The sequence below is a fragment of the Cervus elaphus genome, chromosome 12, assembly GCF_910594005.1.
Source record: "Cervus elaphus chromosome 12, mCerEla1.1, whole genome shotgun sequence".
NCBI classification, from domain to species: Eukaryota; Metazoa; Chordata; class Mammalia; order Artiodactyla; family Cervidae; genus Cervus; species Cervus elaphus.
Genome location: NC_057826.1, coordinates 74,596,423 through 74,612,388, shown reverse-complemented (window position 1 = coordinate 74,612,388; position 15,966 = coordinate 74,596,423). Strand labels below are relative to the sequence as shown.

The window sequence follows — 15,966 nt, the reverse complement described above, 5'->3', positions numbered from 1 at the left end:
GAGTCAGGCCCGGGAAGGCCGAGCGGACTGAAAGGCTAGCTACCGCCTCCTGGAGCTTGGTGGGATAATGGCATGTAGGAGTGTTAGAGGCGTCCCCGGAGGTGGTATCTGGGTATTACCGTCGCTCCGACCGAAACAGGATTTCGAGGGAGAGCAATAGAGACGTTAACTGGGCTAGAGGGGCCGGAGGTCGATAGATTGAGCGGCTAGAGAGGCCGGAGGTAAGTGGCCGTAGAAGTCGGGCGGACCCGGAATCCAGAGGAAAAGGGACCATGACTTATGCTTATCTCTTCAAGTACATCATCATCGGAGACACAGGTAACCCGCGGGCTACAATCCTCAAGCTGGGGCGGGGATCCGAAACACCCAAATCGGGGCTTGGGGGCGGGGCTCATTTAGTGGGCTGGGCGATTAAGTGAAGCGGGGGCGGGGCGGGCCGCCGGGGGCGGGGCTCGGGGCTCCCCTTCCCCAGTCCTGGACGCCCCGACACTGGTCTGTTCTCGCTGCCTAACTCCTAGCGCACGCGTCGTCTTCTTTCAGGTGTGGGGAAGTCATGTCTCCTCCTGCAGTTTACAGACAAGCGGTTCCAACCTGTCCACGACCTCACAATAGGTAAGCGCATATACCTCTCGTAGAATAGATTATGAAATCTGAATAAGTAGGAAGTTAGCAGCTTTAGTGTTCGGAGTAGAAAAGTTACGTCTCCCTATTTTTGGGTTAGTCCAAAGTTATGCTAAGAGAAGAGTGACTAAATGCTGAGAAATGGGCAGTAGTGTAATGGGGAGTAAGTAATTGAAAGGTGACTAGATTTAGAGATGACTGTGAGGTATGGATTAGTTGCCTTAGGATTTTTTTTAAACAAATGTGATTTGTATGTTTATGTAAAATCCTATGAAAGCATACTGTTAATTAAAAAACTCGCCTTACTCTGCGGTAAATTAGTGTGAACCTCATTACTTTTTCAAAGTAATCACTTCCGTATAGATTTTGTGTGTGTGTGTTGGAGAGGAGGAAGCAAATGGAAGAGCCATCCCAGATCTAGAATAAAAGGTACATGAAACTGGTAACTTTTGTTTTAAAGAAAAGATATGATAATCATGAGTTTCAGAAACACTCTGGTAATCGTGGGAAATGTGAACATCTTCCACAAATTTGTGATATGGGATGACCTATCACAATGGGTTGTTAGTGAATTTTAACAACCCATTCCCCATAATCTCCATAACTCCAACCCAAATAAAGATTATATACATAAAAGTAGTCTTCTTGCCATGCAGATGCAGTTTCAGAATAAAATCCCTAGCTCCCATTCTTACTATATCGCCACTTCCAAGACCCACATTATGGAAATCTGAAGCTACTACTGATCCCACAGTACTGATTCAGAGCCAAATAACTAAAGTGGTTAGAAAAGGATTTAGTATCAACAGGAAACTATTTTTGTAAATGACTATTGTGAACAACCGCAATGTACTAGGTGCTAAGTGATACATTGCTTAACAAGGCAAACGTGCCTACATTGAAGCTCCAGTGTAGGAGGTGAGGTGAGGCTGGGGGCAGATATCAGTGAATAAATTACTATTGCAAAAGGGGATAAGAGGCTGCCACATCTATCAGGAAAAGCTGAAAATGGAAGCATGAGCAGGAACTAGCCAGGCGAAGGGGTTGTGGAGATGAGAGAAAAGTGATCAGGGCAAGAGGGAAGAACAGGTGCAAAGGCTCAGGAATAACAGAGATCAGGCTAATTTGGAAAACTGAAAGTAATTTAATATGGCTTGACCATGGAATTTAAAGTGAAGAGTGACAAGAAGTAAGGGTAGAGAACATCTGGGGTAGGGAAGGGGAGAGATGAAGTTTTGACACACCTAAAGGTAATGGGGGCAAGTGACAGGTTTCAATGTAATGGAATGAAGTGATCAATCAAGTTTCCCCGGAGTCCAATATATGCTCTGTTTTTTTCTGACTTCAGTCTTCTATACCAAGATAAACAAGGCAGTTGGCTATAAAACGTGCACAAAATACAAAGGTTTCTTCATAATTAGAGGAAGATGCATAAAAGGGGACAGAAGTTATATTTTTTAATTCTTCACCATTGAAACTCCATTCCTCTTGTCCAGAAAGAAAACAAAATTAGTGACTTTTTTTTTAGTAACTATCATTATTCTTGATGATGCAGTCTAGAATAGTAAGAAACAATTTTTTTAATCTGCTTATTGACTGTAAAACTTTAGAGTTGAGAGAGATTCTGGATATATTGTGTCTGGGGCCCCTGAATAGCAGAAGCTGGATTAGTGCTGTTTATTACCTGCAGATCAGAATTCCTGAAGTAAAGTACTGTGTAAAGATAGAAAATAGGACAAGTTGTTTGACTTAGAATCAAGTATTTTTAATGTAAGTGATCGATTTTTAAGTTTTGTCTTGACATTACCTTGACAGAAATTGAATGCCAGGTAAACCAAAACCTTTATTCAGACTATCTGTTTCCAAACCCCTGTGAGGAATGCTGTTTTCTGATGAACTCTTGGAATTATTGGAGATCTGAAATGTTTCATTCTTGAGAACCTATTCTTAGATAGGTGCTTTTCTAAAAAAATTTCTAAAATTGCAAAAAGCAAGTATTTATTGTTTCATATAGAGGACTAGAGAGTGACTTTGGGAAAATATTGGGAAATATTTTCAAAAAATTTAGAAGTTTTTTAAAAAGTTACAAAATTAAACTTTTCTTAATCAAATTTAAGCATTAAACAATAATTCCAAAAATTCATTCACTTTTTCTATTTGATTTCTTAATTAATTTTTATCCCTATATATGCTTTTCAGTTATATTCCTGAGGTGGTTGTCACCTAGAACACAGTTTTTAATTCTAGAAGATAAAACTTTAAGGAGCACAAAATTAATTGGAGCAAATAGGGAACTGTAATGGGCTTAGTGGCACTAAGTGGGGAGGATGAGTCATTAGCACAATGAGGACAAGTATGAACCTTTTGTCACCATGGTTGTTCATGAGAATCACATTCTTTCTCTCCGTTTTCACTGACAGGCGTGGAGTTTGGGGCCCGTATGGTCAACATTGATGGAAAACAAATCAAACTTCAAATCTGGGATACGGTAAGAGAAAACAAAAATACTTTAGTCCCAAATATAATAGTAAAGGCTGATGCAGGGATAAAGGGCTATGATGGAGGAGCTAAGGATGGAGGTCAGAGTTCAGTTCAGTTCAGTCGCTCAGTCATGTCCAGCTCTTTGCGACCCCATGGACTGCAGCACACCAGGCTTCCCTGTCCATCACCAACAGCTGGAACCTGCTCAAACTCATGTCCATCGAGTCAGTGATGCCATCCAACCATCTCATCCTCTGTCATCCCCTTCTCTTCTTGCCTTCAATCTTGCCCAGCATCAGGGTCTTTTCCAGTGAGTCAGTTCTTCGCATCAGGTGACAAAAGTATTGGAGCTTCAGCTTCAGCATCAGTCCTTCCAATGAATATTCAGGACTGATTTCCTTTAGGATGGACTGGTTGGATCTCCTTGCAGTCCAAGGGACTCTCAAGAGTCTTCTCCAACACCACAGTCCAAAAGCATCAATTCTTTGGCGCTTAGCTTTCTTTATAGTCCAACTGCCACATCCATACATGACTACTGGAAAAACCATAGCTTTGACTAGACGGACCTTTATTGGCAAAGTAATATCTCTGCTTTTTAACATGCTTTCTAGGTTGGCATAGCTTTTCTTGAAAGGAGCAAGCATGTTTTAATTTCATGGCTGCAGTTACCATAAGCAGTGATTTTGAAGCCCAAGAAAATAAAGTCTGTCACTGTTTCCATTGTCTCCCCATCTGCTTGCCATGAAGTGATGAGACTGGATGCCATGATCTTAGTTTTTTGAAAATTGAGTTTTAAGCCAGCTTTTTCACTGTCCTCTTTCACTTTCATCAAGAGACTCTTTAGTTTTTCTTCGCTTTTCTGCCATAAGGGTGGTGTTGTCTGCATTTCTGAGGTTATTGATATTTCTCCTGGCAATCTTGATTCCAGCTTGTGCTTCATCCAGCCTGGCATTTCGCATGATGTACTCTGCATATAAGTTAAATTAAAAGGGTTACAATATACAGCCTTGACGTACTCCTTGCCCAATTTGGAACCAGTCCATTGTTCTATGTCTGGTTTTAACTGTTCCTTTTTGACCTGCATACAGAGGTCAGAGGAGGTCAAGTGAAATCAAAGAGACAGGGAAGCTTTTACTTCCATCTGTTACAGTTACAAATTCTGAATGCCATGTCTTTTTGTTTCAAATAACCCAAGTATATATGAGTTTGTTTTGGTAAATATATCGATTAAATAATCCCAAATTTAGGAATTTCCTAGCAGTCTAGTGGTTAGGACTTGGCACTTTCAGTGCAAGGGCAGCATAAGGGTTTGATCCCTGGTCAAGGAACTACCATCCCACAAGTCATCCAGCGTGGCCAAAAAAAAAAAATCTCAGATTCATTTGCATCTTACTTTGGAATGCATTTTGATTCTTAAGAAATGAGCCTATCTGATCTTGTAGAAATGGATGCTTTATATATCTTGAAATTATATATAATATGATGCTTCCATTTGGGGGAAATGAGAAAACTTAATTCTCTTTATCTCCATTTTAATTCTTTGCTGCTTCGGATTTTTTTTAAAACAGGAGATGGACAAAGATACCTCAGACTGATGCAGATCAATCCAAATTGAATGGCTTACTCTTTCTAGCTTTTTTTTTTTAATATTTATTTTTATTCATTTATTTGACTGCACCGGCTCTTAGTTGCAGCAGCAGGATCTTTAGTTGCAGTATGTGGGATCTAGTTCCCTGGCCACGGATCAAACTCTGGCCCCCTGCATTGGGAGCTCAGCGTCTTAGCCACTGGACCACCAGGGAAGTCTCTTTCTAACTTACTGCCTCGGAAACTTTGGTTCAGGAAATTGATTGAGATTAAGAAGTAAAGTGATTTGATTTAAAAAATCATTTGTGATAGTGCACTGGAAGTGTTTTCATTTGCAAAAGTTAAATGCTTCTATTGATTCAACCATCACACAGGCCTCCCTCAGACTTCTCTTTTAGCTCTTGGGAGGACTTGAGGAAGGAGAGGGCTTTCAACCATAGCGGAAGAGGAAAAAAAGTAAATTAGAAGCCAACCAGGAATCAAATGATTTAAGACATAAAACTATTAGGGAAAAAAATAAAATTTAAGTGAGCTCTTGGAGGGAAAAAATATGTTTTAGATCTTAACGTGTGGTTAATATTACCAACAAAGTTCTTTAGAATTACTTTTGGATTTTGATGTTCTAACAGGTATGCAATAAGACACTTATATGACTGTTGTAGTAAGAGATGGTTGTACTGTTGGAAATGTAACCTAGAACTAGTGTACTAGAACGGTCTTCTTACCTTAAATCTGGCTTTAGATTATGTGACATAATGTTTAAGAAAACAGACGTTTTTGCTATGGAGTATTATACTAAGCTCCTACATTTAAGTTACGGATTTGGTGTTTATAGAATTTTAAACTTTTGGCCAGTTATTGAACTGACCTTTGAGCCTAATTTTTCACATTGGTGTTAATTGTTAGTATCATGAATGTTATCGTTGGTATATCATGTAAAAGCTATTTATTTTCCCATGTCCAGATCTTAGTTTCCCTATCTTTAAGAACAATAGTCTCCCATCCTAATCTTTATGTAGGGACAGAAGGATAAGCAATTTCAAGAATGTGAAAACTTTTCTGATAGAATAGAGTCAATGGCCAGGGAATTCATATTTAGATGATTTTGCTTCCTTTGATGAAACCTGTCCTCCCCAAAAACCAAAAACCTATTCCATCAAGAAAGCAAAAGTATCCTGTATATGGGGGCATTAGTAAATTGCTCAGTTATAAATGAATCTTTATATCTTGGCCCCATTGGAAATGAAAATAGAGAATAAACTTGAATTTTTTTTAGGACAGCTCTGTCTTGGGCCCTGGACTTCTTTCCCTAGTCGTTACTCCTATTTGCTATGACATGATCCCAGTAAGGGACATCTTGGTAGTCCTGCCTTTGCGTATGTGTGTGCTAAGTCACTTCAGTCATGTCCAATGCTTTGTGACCCTGTGGACTGTAGACCACCAGGCTCCTCTGTCCATCGGATTCTCCAGGCAGGAATACTGGAGTGGGTTTCCATGCCCTCCTCCAGGGGATCTTCCCAATTCAGGGATCAAACCCGCGTTTCTTAAGTCTCTTGCAGTGGCAGAAGGGTTCTTTACCATTAGCACCATCTGGGAAGTCCCGTCCTGCCTTTATCAGTCACTAAAGGTCAGTTAGTATATGCCTAATTTAAGTGCTTTGTATCTAATTTTCTACGTTGATCCATTGGAATGAAACTTCTATTATATAGAGCTTTGGCATTCTAAGATAATTTTCTAAGACAAAGGAGTGGAAACAAAAATAGAAACAAAAAACAAAGGTGATATGTTCAGCATCATATGGGACTGAAAAATACTCTGAGTTTCTAGCTCTATTTCCGGTTCTCTCCTAGGGGATATTGTGTGGAAATTTCTTTGTCACACTGACTGTAGGGTAAATACTTTCAGTGACAGGAAGCCAGGGATGCTAAACATTCAGCAGTTAAATGGACAGTCTCACAGGAAGAACTGAACCACCCAAAATATGAATTGTACTCCGGCTGAAAGATATTCATTTCCCACCTGGACTTCTTCCTGGGCATTCAGGTTTTCTTTTCGCCAATTCTCTTTTCTTCATAGAAGTTCTTTTGTAAAATTAAGTCCTTTGTGTTAGTGTGGCATCTGATCAAGTAACTTCTCTGCAAATAATCTGGTTTTGTTGGGATTTTTTTTTGTTGCCACGTTGATGGGAAAGGCTGGACAAGAATCCTTCCGTTCCATCACCCGTTCCTACTACAGGGGAGCAGCCGGTGCACTGCTGGTGTACGACATTACAAGGTGAGTCAGATCTGCTGGGTGAGAGGGAGACTCTTTCCTCTGTTCTCACAATCTTTTTAATCCACTGATTTTGGAAGAATGCTAAAGAGGAATTGCCTCTTCTAATTTTTCTTTACACATAAAAGTTTCCCCCTTTTCCTATGCATTTGGAATTGCTTTGGCATTTTGAAATGGGCCTCTGACCCACTTTTGAAATTTCTCTGCTGTAGGCGTGAAACCTTCAACCACCTGACCTCATGGTTAGAGGATGCCCGGCAGCACTCTAGTTCCAACATGGTTATCATGCTGATTGGGAATAAGAGGTAAAATCTTATTTGTATAAATAATAAGTACTAGAAGTCGTCTAGGTACTCTTTGGATATTGAATCATTTGGGACCTAAACTTTTTTAGTTTAGATTCATTAGTGTCTGAATTTAAAAAAGTTTTTTTATTGTAGTGAAATATATGTAATATAAAACTTACCATCTTAACCGTTTTTTTTTTTCATTTTGACCATTTTTAAGTGTACAGTTCCGTGGCATTAAGTGCCTTCACACTGTTATACAACCATCACCACCGTTTATCTCCAGAACTTATCTTCCCCAACTGAAACTCTTTTCCCATAAACACTAATTTCACGCTCCCCATCCCACTGTTGTTGTTTAGTCGCTAAGTTGTGTCCAACTCTTTGTGACCCTATGGACTGTGGCCCGCCAGACTTCTCTGTGGGATTTCCCAGACAAGAATACTGGAGTGGGTTGCCATTTCCTTCTTCTGGGGATCTTCCCAGCCCAGGGATTGAAACCTCATCTCCTACATTGCAGGTGGATTCTTTACCTCTGAGCCATCAGGGAAGATCCCCATCCCCCTAGCCCCTACCAATCACCATTCTACTTTCTGCCTCTTCTGACTACTTTAGGAATCTTACAATATCTGTCCTCTTGTTCCTGGCTTTTGTTTAGCATAACATCCTCAAGGTTGATATATATTGTAGCGTGTGTCAGAATTTTCTTCTGTTTTAAGGCTAGATAGTAATCCATTGGATGTATTTACCACATTTTCTTTATTATCCATTGATGTACACTTCAGTTGCTTCTAACTTTTGGCTGTTGTGAATAATGCTGCTGGTCAGCATGGGTGTACGAAGATCTCCGTGGGTCCCTGCTTTCAGTTCTTTAGGATATATGCCCAGAAGTGGAACTGCTGGATCTTACGGAAATTCTGTTTAATTTTTTGAGGTACTGCTATACTGTTTTCCATAGTGTCTGCACTACTTAACATTACTACTCTCAGTGCACAAGCATTCCAGTTTCTCCACATCCTTAGCAACATTTGTTATTCTCAATGAATTTTCTAAGGCACCCATAGGCCAAAAGACATACTTGATAGTTTTGTTATTAAATAGTTAGGTCTAAACAAAATAGCAGGTATTTTTGTCATAGCAACTGAGTGTTTGAAAAATGAGAAACATGAATTAAAAGGAAAAGAATTCCTTATTTCATTCTTAAGTAACCGTAATTACTTGCTAATGACCTGTGCATGCCTATCAGGCACAGCACAGCTTGTCAAACCCTGGAATTAATATTGGACACTTACCACTCTCTTTTCTGTTGCAAATTGATTTTTGTGCAGTGTTTGCTTTTTGTCACAGCAGCTGCCAAGAATGCAGCCTCACAAAGAAGTACAAATGTTGAATCTATCGTGATCTGATTTTGACACTGCCAATTATATTAAGCTTGTATTTATGTGGGGGCTTCTCTGGTGGCTCAGTGGTAAAGAATCCGCCTGCCAGTGCAGGAGACACGGGTTCGATCCCTGGTTTGGGAGATCCCCTGGAGAAGGAAATGGCAACCCCCTTCAGTGTTCTTGCCTGGGAAATCCCATGAACAGAGGGGCCTGGCAGGCTATACAGTCCATGGGGTCGCGAAAGGGTCAGATGTGACTTAGCGACCAAACAACAGCAATTTATGTGGTGTTCTGATGTGGAGTGTTGCTGTGTTTCCCTTGAGTATTTAAAATAACCTGTGGCACCTAGAACTGTGGCCACAGACTGAGTATACTCATTGGTTCAGCCAATTTGTGAAAAACCTTAACTACATCCTAGATATTGTGCTAGACCCTGAGTGGGCAAGGTGAAAACAAAATCCTGCCCTCATTCCCATGGAGCTCACAGTCTAGTGGGGACATAGATATTAAATACAAAATGATTTGTATCTGTTTACAAATTATGATAAATGCAGTGAAGGGGAAAAAAAGGGCACTATAAAAAAGAGTACCAGGATACTTATTTATTTTTTATAATTTTATTTGGGCTTCCCTGGTGACTCAGATGGTAAAGAATCTGCCTGTGATGCAGGAGGCCAGGGTTCAATCCCAGGGTTGGGAAGATCCCCTGAAGGGATTGGCTACCCACTCCAGTGTTCTTGCTTAGACAATCCCATGAACAAAGGAGTCTGGGGTCTTAGTTGCTGCTTGTGGGCTTTCTCTAGTTTTGGAGAGCAGGAGCTACTCACTAGTTGCCGTGTTCAGGCTTCTCGATTTTGTGACTTCTCTTGTTGCGGAGAGGCATGCAGGCTTCAGTAGTTGTGGCAAATGGACTCAGTAGTTGTGGCACACCTGCTTAGCTGCTCTGCTCTGAGGCATGTGGGATCTTCCCAGACCAAGGGTCAAACCAGTGTCCCCTGTGTTGGACCACCGGACCACCGGGGAAGCCCCAGGGTACTTACTTTTGATTTAGAGTTGTAATTTAAGCTGGACTCTGAAGGATGGGCAAGAGTTCACGGGGCAAAGAGTTTTTAAAAAGGTGTCAAATAGGGGTAAGAAACTCTGTGAAAGCTTTAAACTGGGAAGAAGCTTGATAAGTTTATAATGTTGAAAGAAACCTGGTGTGGTTAGACTAAATCAAAGGGGAATGGCACATGAGATTGGAAAAGAAGGTAGGGGCCAGATGTCATGGCACTTACAGACCTGAGTGAAGAGTCTGGATTTTATTCTAATCACCGTAGGAAGCATTTAAGAGTTTTAAGCAGAGAAGTAGCTTGATCAGTGGAGAAGGAGATGGCAACCCACTCCAATGTTCTTGCCTGGAGAATCCTGTGGACAGAGGAGCCTGGTGGGCTGCTGTCCATGGGGTCGCATAGAGTCGGACTCGACTGAATCGACTTAGCATGCATGCATGCGTTGGAGAAGGAAATGGCAGCCCACTCTCTTGCCTGGAGAATCCCAGGGACGGAGGAGCCTGGCGGGTTGCCGTCTATGGGGTCGCACAGGGTCGGACACAACTGAAGCGATGTAGCAGCAGCAGCAGCAGCTTGATCAGATTTTTAAAAGATCTGGAGGGGAGCAAGGGTTGATGTGGATCTCAGCTGCGGCAGTCCAAGTGAGAAAGTGGTGTATTGGCCTAGGTCAGTGACACTGGAGAGAGAGAGAAAGGATGATTGTAAGGTACATTTTGGAAGTACTTCGCTTTGGGGTGAATTGGGTATTTGGTGTGAAGGAAAAATTGTTAATAATAACCTTGGGTTTTGGCTTGTGCCATTTATGGAGATGTGGAAGTGTAGGACAGAGTCAGCTTGGGGGAAAAGATGGTGTTTCATTTTGATGTACATCTGAGGTGCCTTTTACACATAAGTAGAAATGAACAGGCAAATGGACAAACAGATCTGGAACTTAGAGGTATGTCTGGGCTACGTGTTCAGATTTAGGACTGTTGCCATTTCGGGTTAGTTCTTCCTTGGTCTGCACACAAGCTCATGAAAAATAAGCATACGTTTTGCAGATTTGTTGTTCTCTAGTGGACTTACTCCTGGATTTTTTCTTTTCATGAGGAAAAACCGGAATCTTCCCAAATGAAAATTTCTGGTTTGAAAAATGAAAATCGGACAGTTCACCATAATCTTATTCCGCATCCTTTTATCCTGTGTTTCATAAAGTCTTTCCATGCCACTTTATTTTTCCTCAGTCCTTGGCTCTGTTCTCAGTATCACCTAATTTTATCCATATCATTTTCTCTGAATCCTTCATTTCCCTGGTGGCAGGCTGCTGTTTATTATACATGTTAATAATGATACTAGTGAGTTAAGGCAACTGGGTTCTCCTTATTCCTTGCTGTCTCTCTTCTTGTGGCTTGATTCCAGTAATGAGGAAGACACTTATCACTGTGTGGTGTGACATCCATGACTTTTCTACTTCCCAGTAACTGGAATTTCCCTTTCCTCTTCTTTCCTTTGGTTTAACTGGATCTCCTTCAAAAAAGAAGAATACAGCATAGACCTTGAGAAACTATGGGGCTTGCCTAACCTTTTATAAACCCTTTTCTCTGTAATAAGAGATAAGGCATTGTCCTCAACTGTGCAGCTGCTGTCAAGAATCTGATCTGAAGAATATTTTCCCAGTGGCTACAGAGATCAGTAACCCTGTACAAGAGGACACCATTCAGGGATCTGCATTCTTTATGGATTAACTGGCAGTTGAAACAGCTGTGGGATTCTTTCAGAATAAATTTCTTCTTTCACTTGGATCTTTTTTTAGTTTTCTCCCCAATTAATGATTAATCTCTTGCAGTGACTTAGAGTCTCGTAGGGATGTGAAGAGAGAAGAAGGAGAAGCCTTTGCTCGGGAACATGGACTTATATTCATGGAAACTTCAGCCAAAACCGCCTGCAATGTTGAGGAGGTACTATTTGGGAAAAAGTAGGGAAAGCTTTTCAGAGATTACACCGTATCTTTGTCCCTTCCCCCCCCCCCCCCCCAGAATTCTCCTCCCCTTAAAACATGGGTAAGAAAAGGATGTCTTGTGGTCATAGTTACCATGTATCTCCCTTTAAGGGAATTGTTCCATTTGTTTTTCCTTGATTCCTAAGGCTTTACTTTTATATTAAGTAACATTACCTGGTAAGTGTGGATTGACACTACTGTTATTGTAAATCATCTTAGTTGGAGGAACTAATGAATTCCATCTTAGTCATTCCTAAGTCTGGTGTTGAATCTGTCTAAGTAACTGACTCAGAAGAGCGCATGTTTGTTTTTTTTTTGCAGAGTGTGCCAATCTGGGAACCCTAGGTACATCTTGTGTCAGTACCAAAATACCATAGAATCCCTTTTTTCTATTTGAAATTGTTTGGAATGGCTTTTACAGGACCTTTTGTATTTTTACTCAATTCTCCTAATGGTTCCCAATTCACCTTTGAAATCCAAATAGGAATAATATTTGTATTCTCTTTTCCTAATTTCTCTACCTAAACTTGAGCCTAATACTATGATTTATGTCTCCTTCAGGCCTTCATTAACACAGCCAAAGAAATATATAGGAAGATCCAGCAGGGTTTATTTGATGTCCACAATGAGGTAAGATAGGGTGAGGGGCTGACAATTAATTTTGCTTTGTTTTAAACAGGACAGGATGCTTCCTAGAATATAAGCACTTCCTGTCTAACATGATACTATATGAAGCTATATGAACTGGCATAGCTTGTCTGTTTTTTTCTCAAGTCTGAGACCCAGACTGCTTAAAGAGATTCTTAATTGCCGATCTAAAAGGTTTATACATTATGGGAGGTTTTCTTCTCAACCTCAGGTTTTTACTATTCCAAAGCATGGGGGAGGTGTGATTCTTAATTGTTTAGCTTGTCATTTCTATAAAGCACATTTGGGGGAAAAAAATGAATTATATGCTGCCACTTCTGTTTTACCTACTCTTACCAATCACATCCTGATCCTGCACATAGCTATGAAACTTAAGTATTAACAGTCGCTTTTAAAATGGGCACAGAGGCCACTTCCAGTGATCTATAATACCACAGCTGGTCATCTTATCTTCACCATCACAGATTATTGTTCCACAGCAGTCTGGCTAAGGCGCATGGTTACCTGCCAAGGCCATACCTGCTTCTAGATATTGTAATTAATGATTTCTCCTTTTATCCCTCTTTCTCCCACTTACTTCCACACTGAGGTGGGAACTATTGCCTCTTTTCTCTCACAGGCCAATGGCATCAAGATTGGACCCCAGCAGTGTATTTCAACCTCAGTGGGATCCAGCGCCTCCCAGCGGGGCTCTCATGACGTGGGGGCTGACTCTGGCTGCTGCTGAACAACTGGCCTGGACTCTTTTTTTTCCTTCCTGGAACAGCTTCAGATCAATAGGCTTAAAGAAAGAGGTCTTACATGCTTTGGCTGAGAAAAGCCTCTTTTCAAGGTGTGATGTTTTGCCTTTCCACTTAAAGACCAGGGGAGAATTTGGGCCCTTATTGACCTGTCCTTCTTCAGGGACGTGAGCATTCCCTATAGATTAGGGCTCTTCTCATCCTGTTTTAATTTGTAAAATGTTAGGATCAAAGCTGATTGTCATGGTAGTTCAAAAATAAATTCTTTTATAAGCAGACACAATCTACTCCCCACCAAGAATTAGTAACAAAGGTCTAGGACGTTCTGCTTGAGCCCTTGAGGTGACTGGGATCTGGCTGTCCTTTTGGTTTTAGGTCCTCAGTCTAGGGACTTCATTGAGGTTTTTCACTTGCCACTATATAAGAATTATTGCAGAAGGCAGTTCCTTCTACTTGAACTGCTCAAGGATGATGAACACTTCTCCACCATCCCATTTCTAGTTTCTCTATTTCAGAGTAACTGCAAAACTTTTGAGAGTAGTATAGTTGTTCTGGACCTGTAGCCACTTACTATCATTACCTAGAGAAAACATCTTTCCCTGTTTGTTTTGTTTTAGGGACCAGACCTAACATTGGTAAGTCAGTCTTTCACCAAATAGACTCCTACTGTTTTATTCCACTCACTTCTTAAGGAGACCTATATAGACTTTCTGTCAAGCTAATCTGCCTACTGTACATGACATATTTGCTTCCACTCCTACGCCTTTGCACATGCCCTACGATACACTACTGTTATACTCAAAGTCCACATTTTGTTCCTTCAGAAAGCCTTCTTTGACTGACCTAGGGACTTCTGAACAATTATTGACACAGTACCTTTTAGTTTTCATATATTGTTTATTCATATGTATATTTATTTGTATTTATGTTACTTTGTAAATATGTTTTATAGTAGCCTTGTGTGTGGAACCTGTCTCCCCATATAGGCTGCAAGCTCCTTGAGAGCAGGAACCCCTGGTATCCTTTTGCTTTTGTAAACCACTTCCTCCACCATTCCTTCACAGTGCCTAGTGCTACTCGTGTGACCACTAAATTTGACTGACAAAGACTTGGAACAGGTTTATTTTAGGCTGCAGAGGAAACAAAAAGCCTTACAGTCATCTCTTTGTAATTCTATCTCAGTCTCTTCCATCTGCTTACCCTGGATTCTTTATTGCTCTTCTCCTTCTCCTCTCTCTCCTTTCCCTGGCTCTTTGCCTCCATTCCATGCAGCATACAATAAAGCTGCCTGCTTCCAAGCAGTCAAATAAGTGGCTACTTCTCCATTTGAAGAGCATACAATACTATCCTAGTCAAGTCTGTCTCTGCTGTACTTATCATGCAGCCTTCTGGGTCAGTTGCTATACTGATGTCTCATTTTCTTCCACAGCACTGCGGTCTTGTGAATTTTTTTCTTTTTTTCTTTTTTGGTTGTCGATAAATTGTTTCATTATTAAATATATGCATGTATCCAAGCTGCTCACATTTCATGTGTCATTTCTGATTGTATCCCAAACATAAGTAGATACTCTTCTTCTAGGGAATTGTATCAAAGGTATTGGAAGAAGCCTTCTTGAGATACATTCATTTTATACTGGATTCTGCCCCCAGTAGCAGTAGTATTAGTTACACTGTACCACAGGAAGTTGGAAGGCGTATGGAGTACTGCTTTGATTAAGGTTTGGTTTGGTTTTGTTTTTAAAAACTCCTACCTCATCCAAAAAGGATTAAGGCTGTTGAATTTGGGTGGTCTGCTCATACCGGAGACAGAATTAAAGTAAATAAAATGTTATGGATTCTGTACAGGAGTTTTCCTCTATCGGTCAAAGAAACCTTTAGTGATCAAGATGAATCAGAACATTGATCAGACATAGCATTCTGTCTAGAGCAGCTGCTTTTGGAGTGTATCTTTTTTTTTTAACATGGTAAACAACTCAAATGGAGTATCTCTTGAATTGATAATCCCGTATTATCCAAAAACCACTCATAACCTTCTTTACTCAGGTATTTCATCAGTTTTAAGCATAAGAAATGAGAGTATCTGGGCAAATTCATGACCTTTGTTGATCACTGCTGATGTTCTGAAATGGTCATGAAGAGTAACAGAAAATGCATCTCCCACCCCCATGTGAAGAATACTGGTTATAAGATAATATGAGTGTTGGTTGATTTTTGAAGCCCAGGACCCTTGGAAATCCTACTACTTATAGCGGTCTAAGTCATTACTATTTATAGGTCATTGCATATGGCAGGGATACCCATTCCCCTTTCTGTCTGTGCTTAATAACTGGTTCCTTTGATAGCGGGTTTATTTTGAAACAAATAAGCAGGATAATAGGCTCTCATTCTAAAAACTATAATGAAGGTCATATCTGTACATGCATTTACACATTGTTCTGGTAAGCCCTAATCCTAACATCAAATTTGATATAAGGACAGTGGTAGCCAAGGAAGAATTTGGCGAACAGATTTTGTTCAGTATACAGAGAAATGTACTTGGCCAAATCTTCTGTGATAAAATGTTGACTCACATGACTCCTTAAGGTCTCTGAGCTCCTACTATGTGTGACCATGCAAATGTTACTTCTTGAGAAATTCCTTTAATGATAGGGAAAGACACCCTTCACTCAGGATTTCCAAAAAATTAAAAACTTCCTGTAGCAAGTTTTAATAGCAGTAAACTAGAAAACATGGGTAAGTCTTTCTCATTGAGGGCAAGAGAATTTCACCTACTGTAAAATTATTTCCATAACAATTTACTCAATCATTATCGTTAGGAAATTACTCTGCAGCCAATATTTCTAAGGCAGTCTCTTAATGCCTTCCTTGCATATAATTTCTCCTCTAAGACATCGTTTGCTCTATCCATATTCACAAGTA

At 40.4% G+C, this 15,966-nt stretch overlaps 1 protein-coding gene across 1 annotated transcript; it reads left to right on the top strand.

Annotated features, from left to right (window-relative positions):
* Positions 1-177: 177 nt before the first annotated feature.
* RAB2B (RAB2B, member RAS oncogene family) lies at positions 178-14,561 on the top strand. Its single transcript, XM_043919494.1, has 8 exons — positions 178-318; positions 541-612; positions 3,042-3,109; positions 6,881-6,963; positions 7,173-7,265; positions 11,507-11,618; positions 12,221-12,289; positions 12,927-14,561. Exons 1-8 carry the CDS (start codon positions 273-275, stop codon positions 13,032-13,034), a joined length of 651 nt encoding a protein of 216 aa, XP_043775429.1. The 5' UTR covers positions 178-272; the 3' UTR covers positions 13,035-14,561.
* Positions 14,562-15,966: the final 1,405 nt, after the last annotated feature.

Coding starts and splice junctions, on each gene's coding strand:
- RAB2B (XM_043919494.1), top strand. CDS start 273: ATGACTTATGCTTATCTCTTCAAGTACATCATCATCGGAGACACAG. Junction 613..3,041: donor TGTCCACGACCTCACAATAG/GTAAGCGCATAT, acceptor TTTCACTGACAG/GCGTGGAGTTTGGGGCCCGT. Junction 11,619..12,220: donor CCGCCTGCAATGTTGAGGAG/GTACTATTTGGG, acceptor TGTCTCCTTCAG/GCCTTCATTAACACAGCCAA.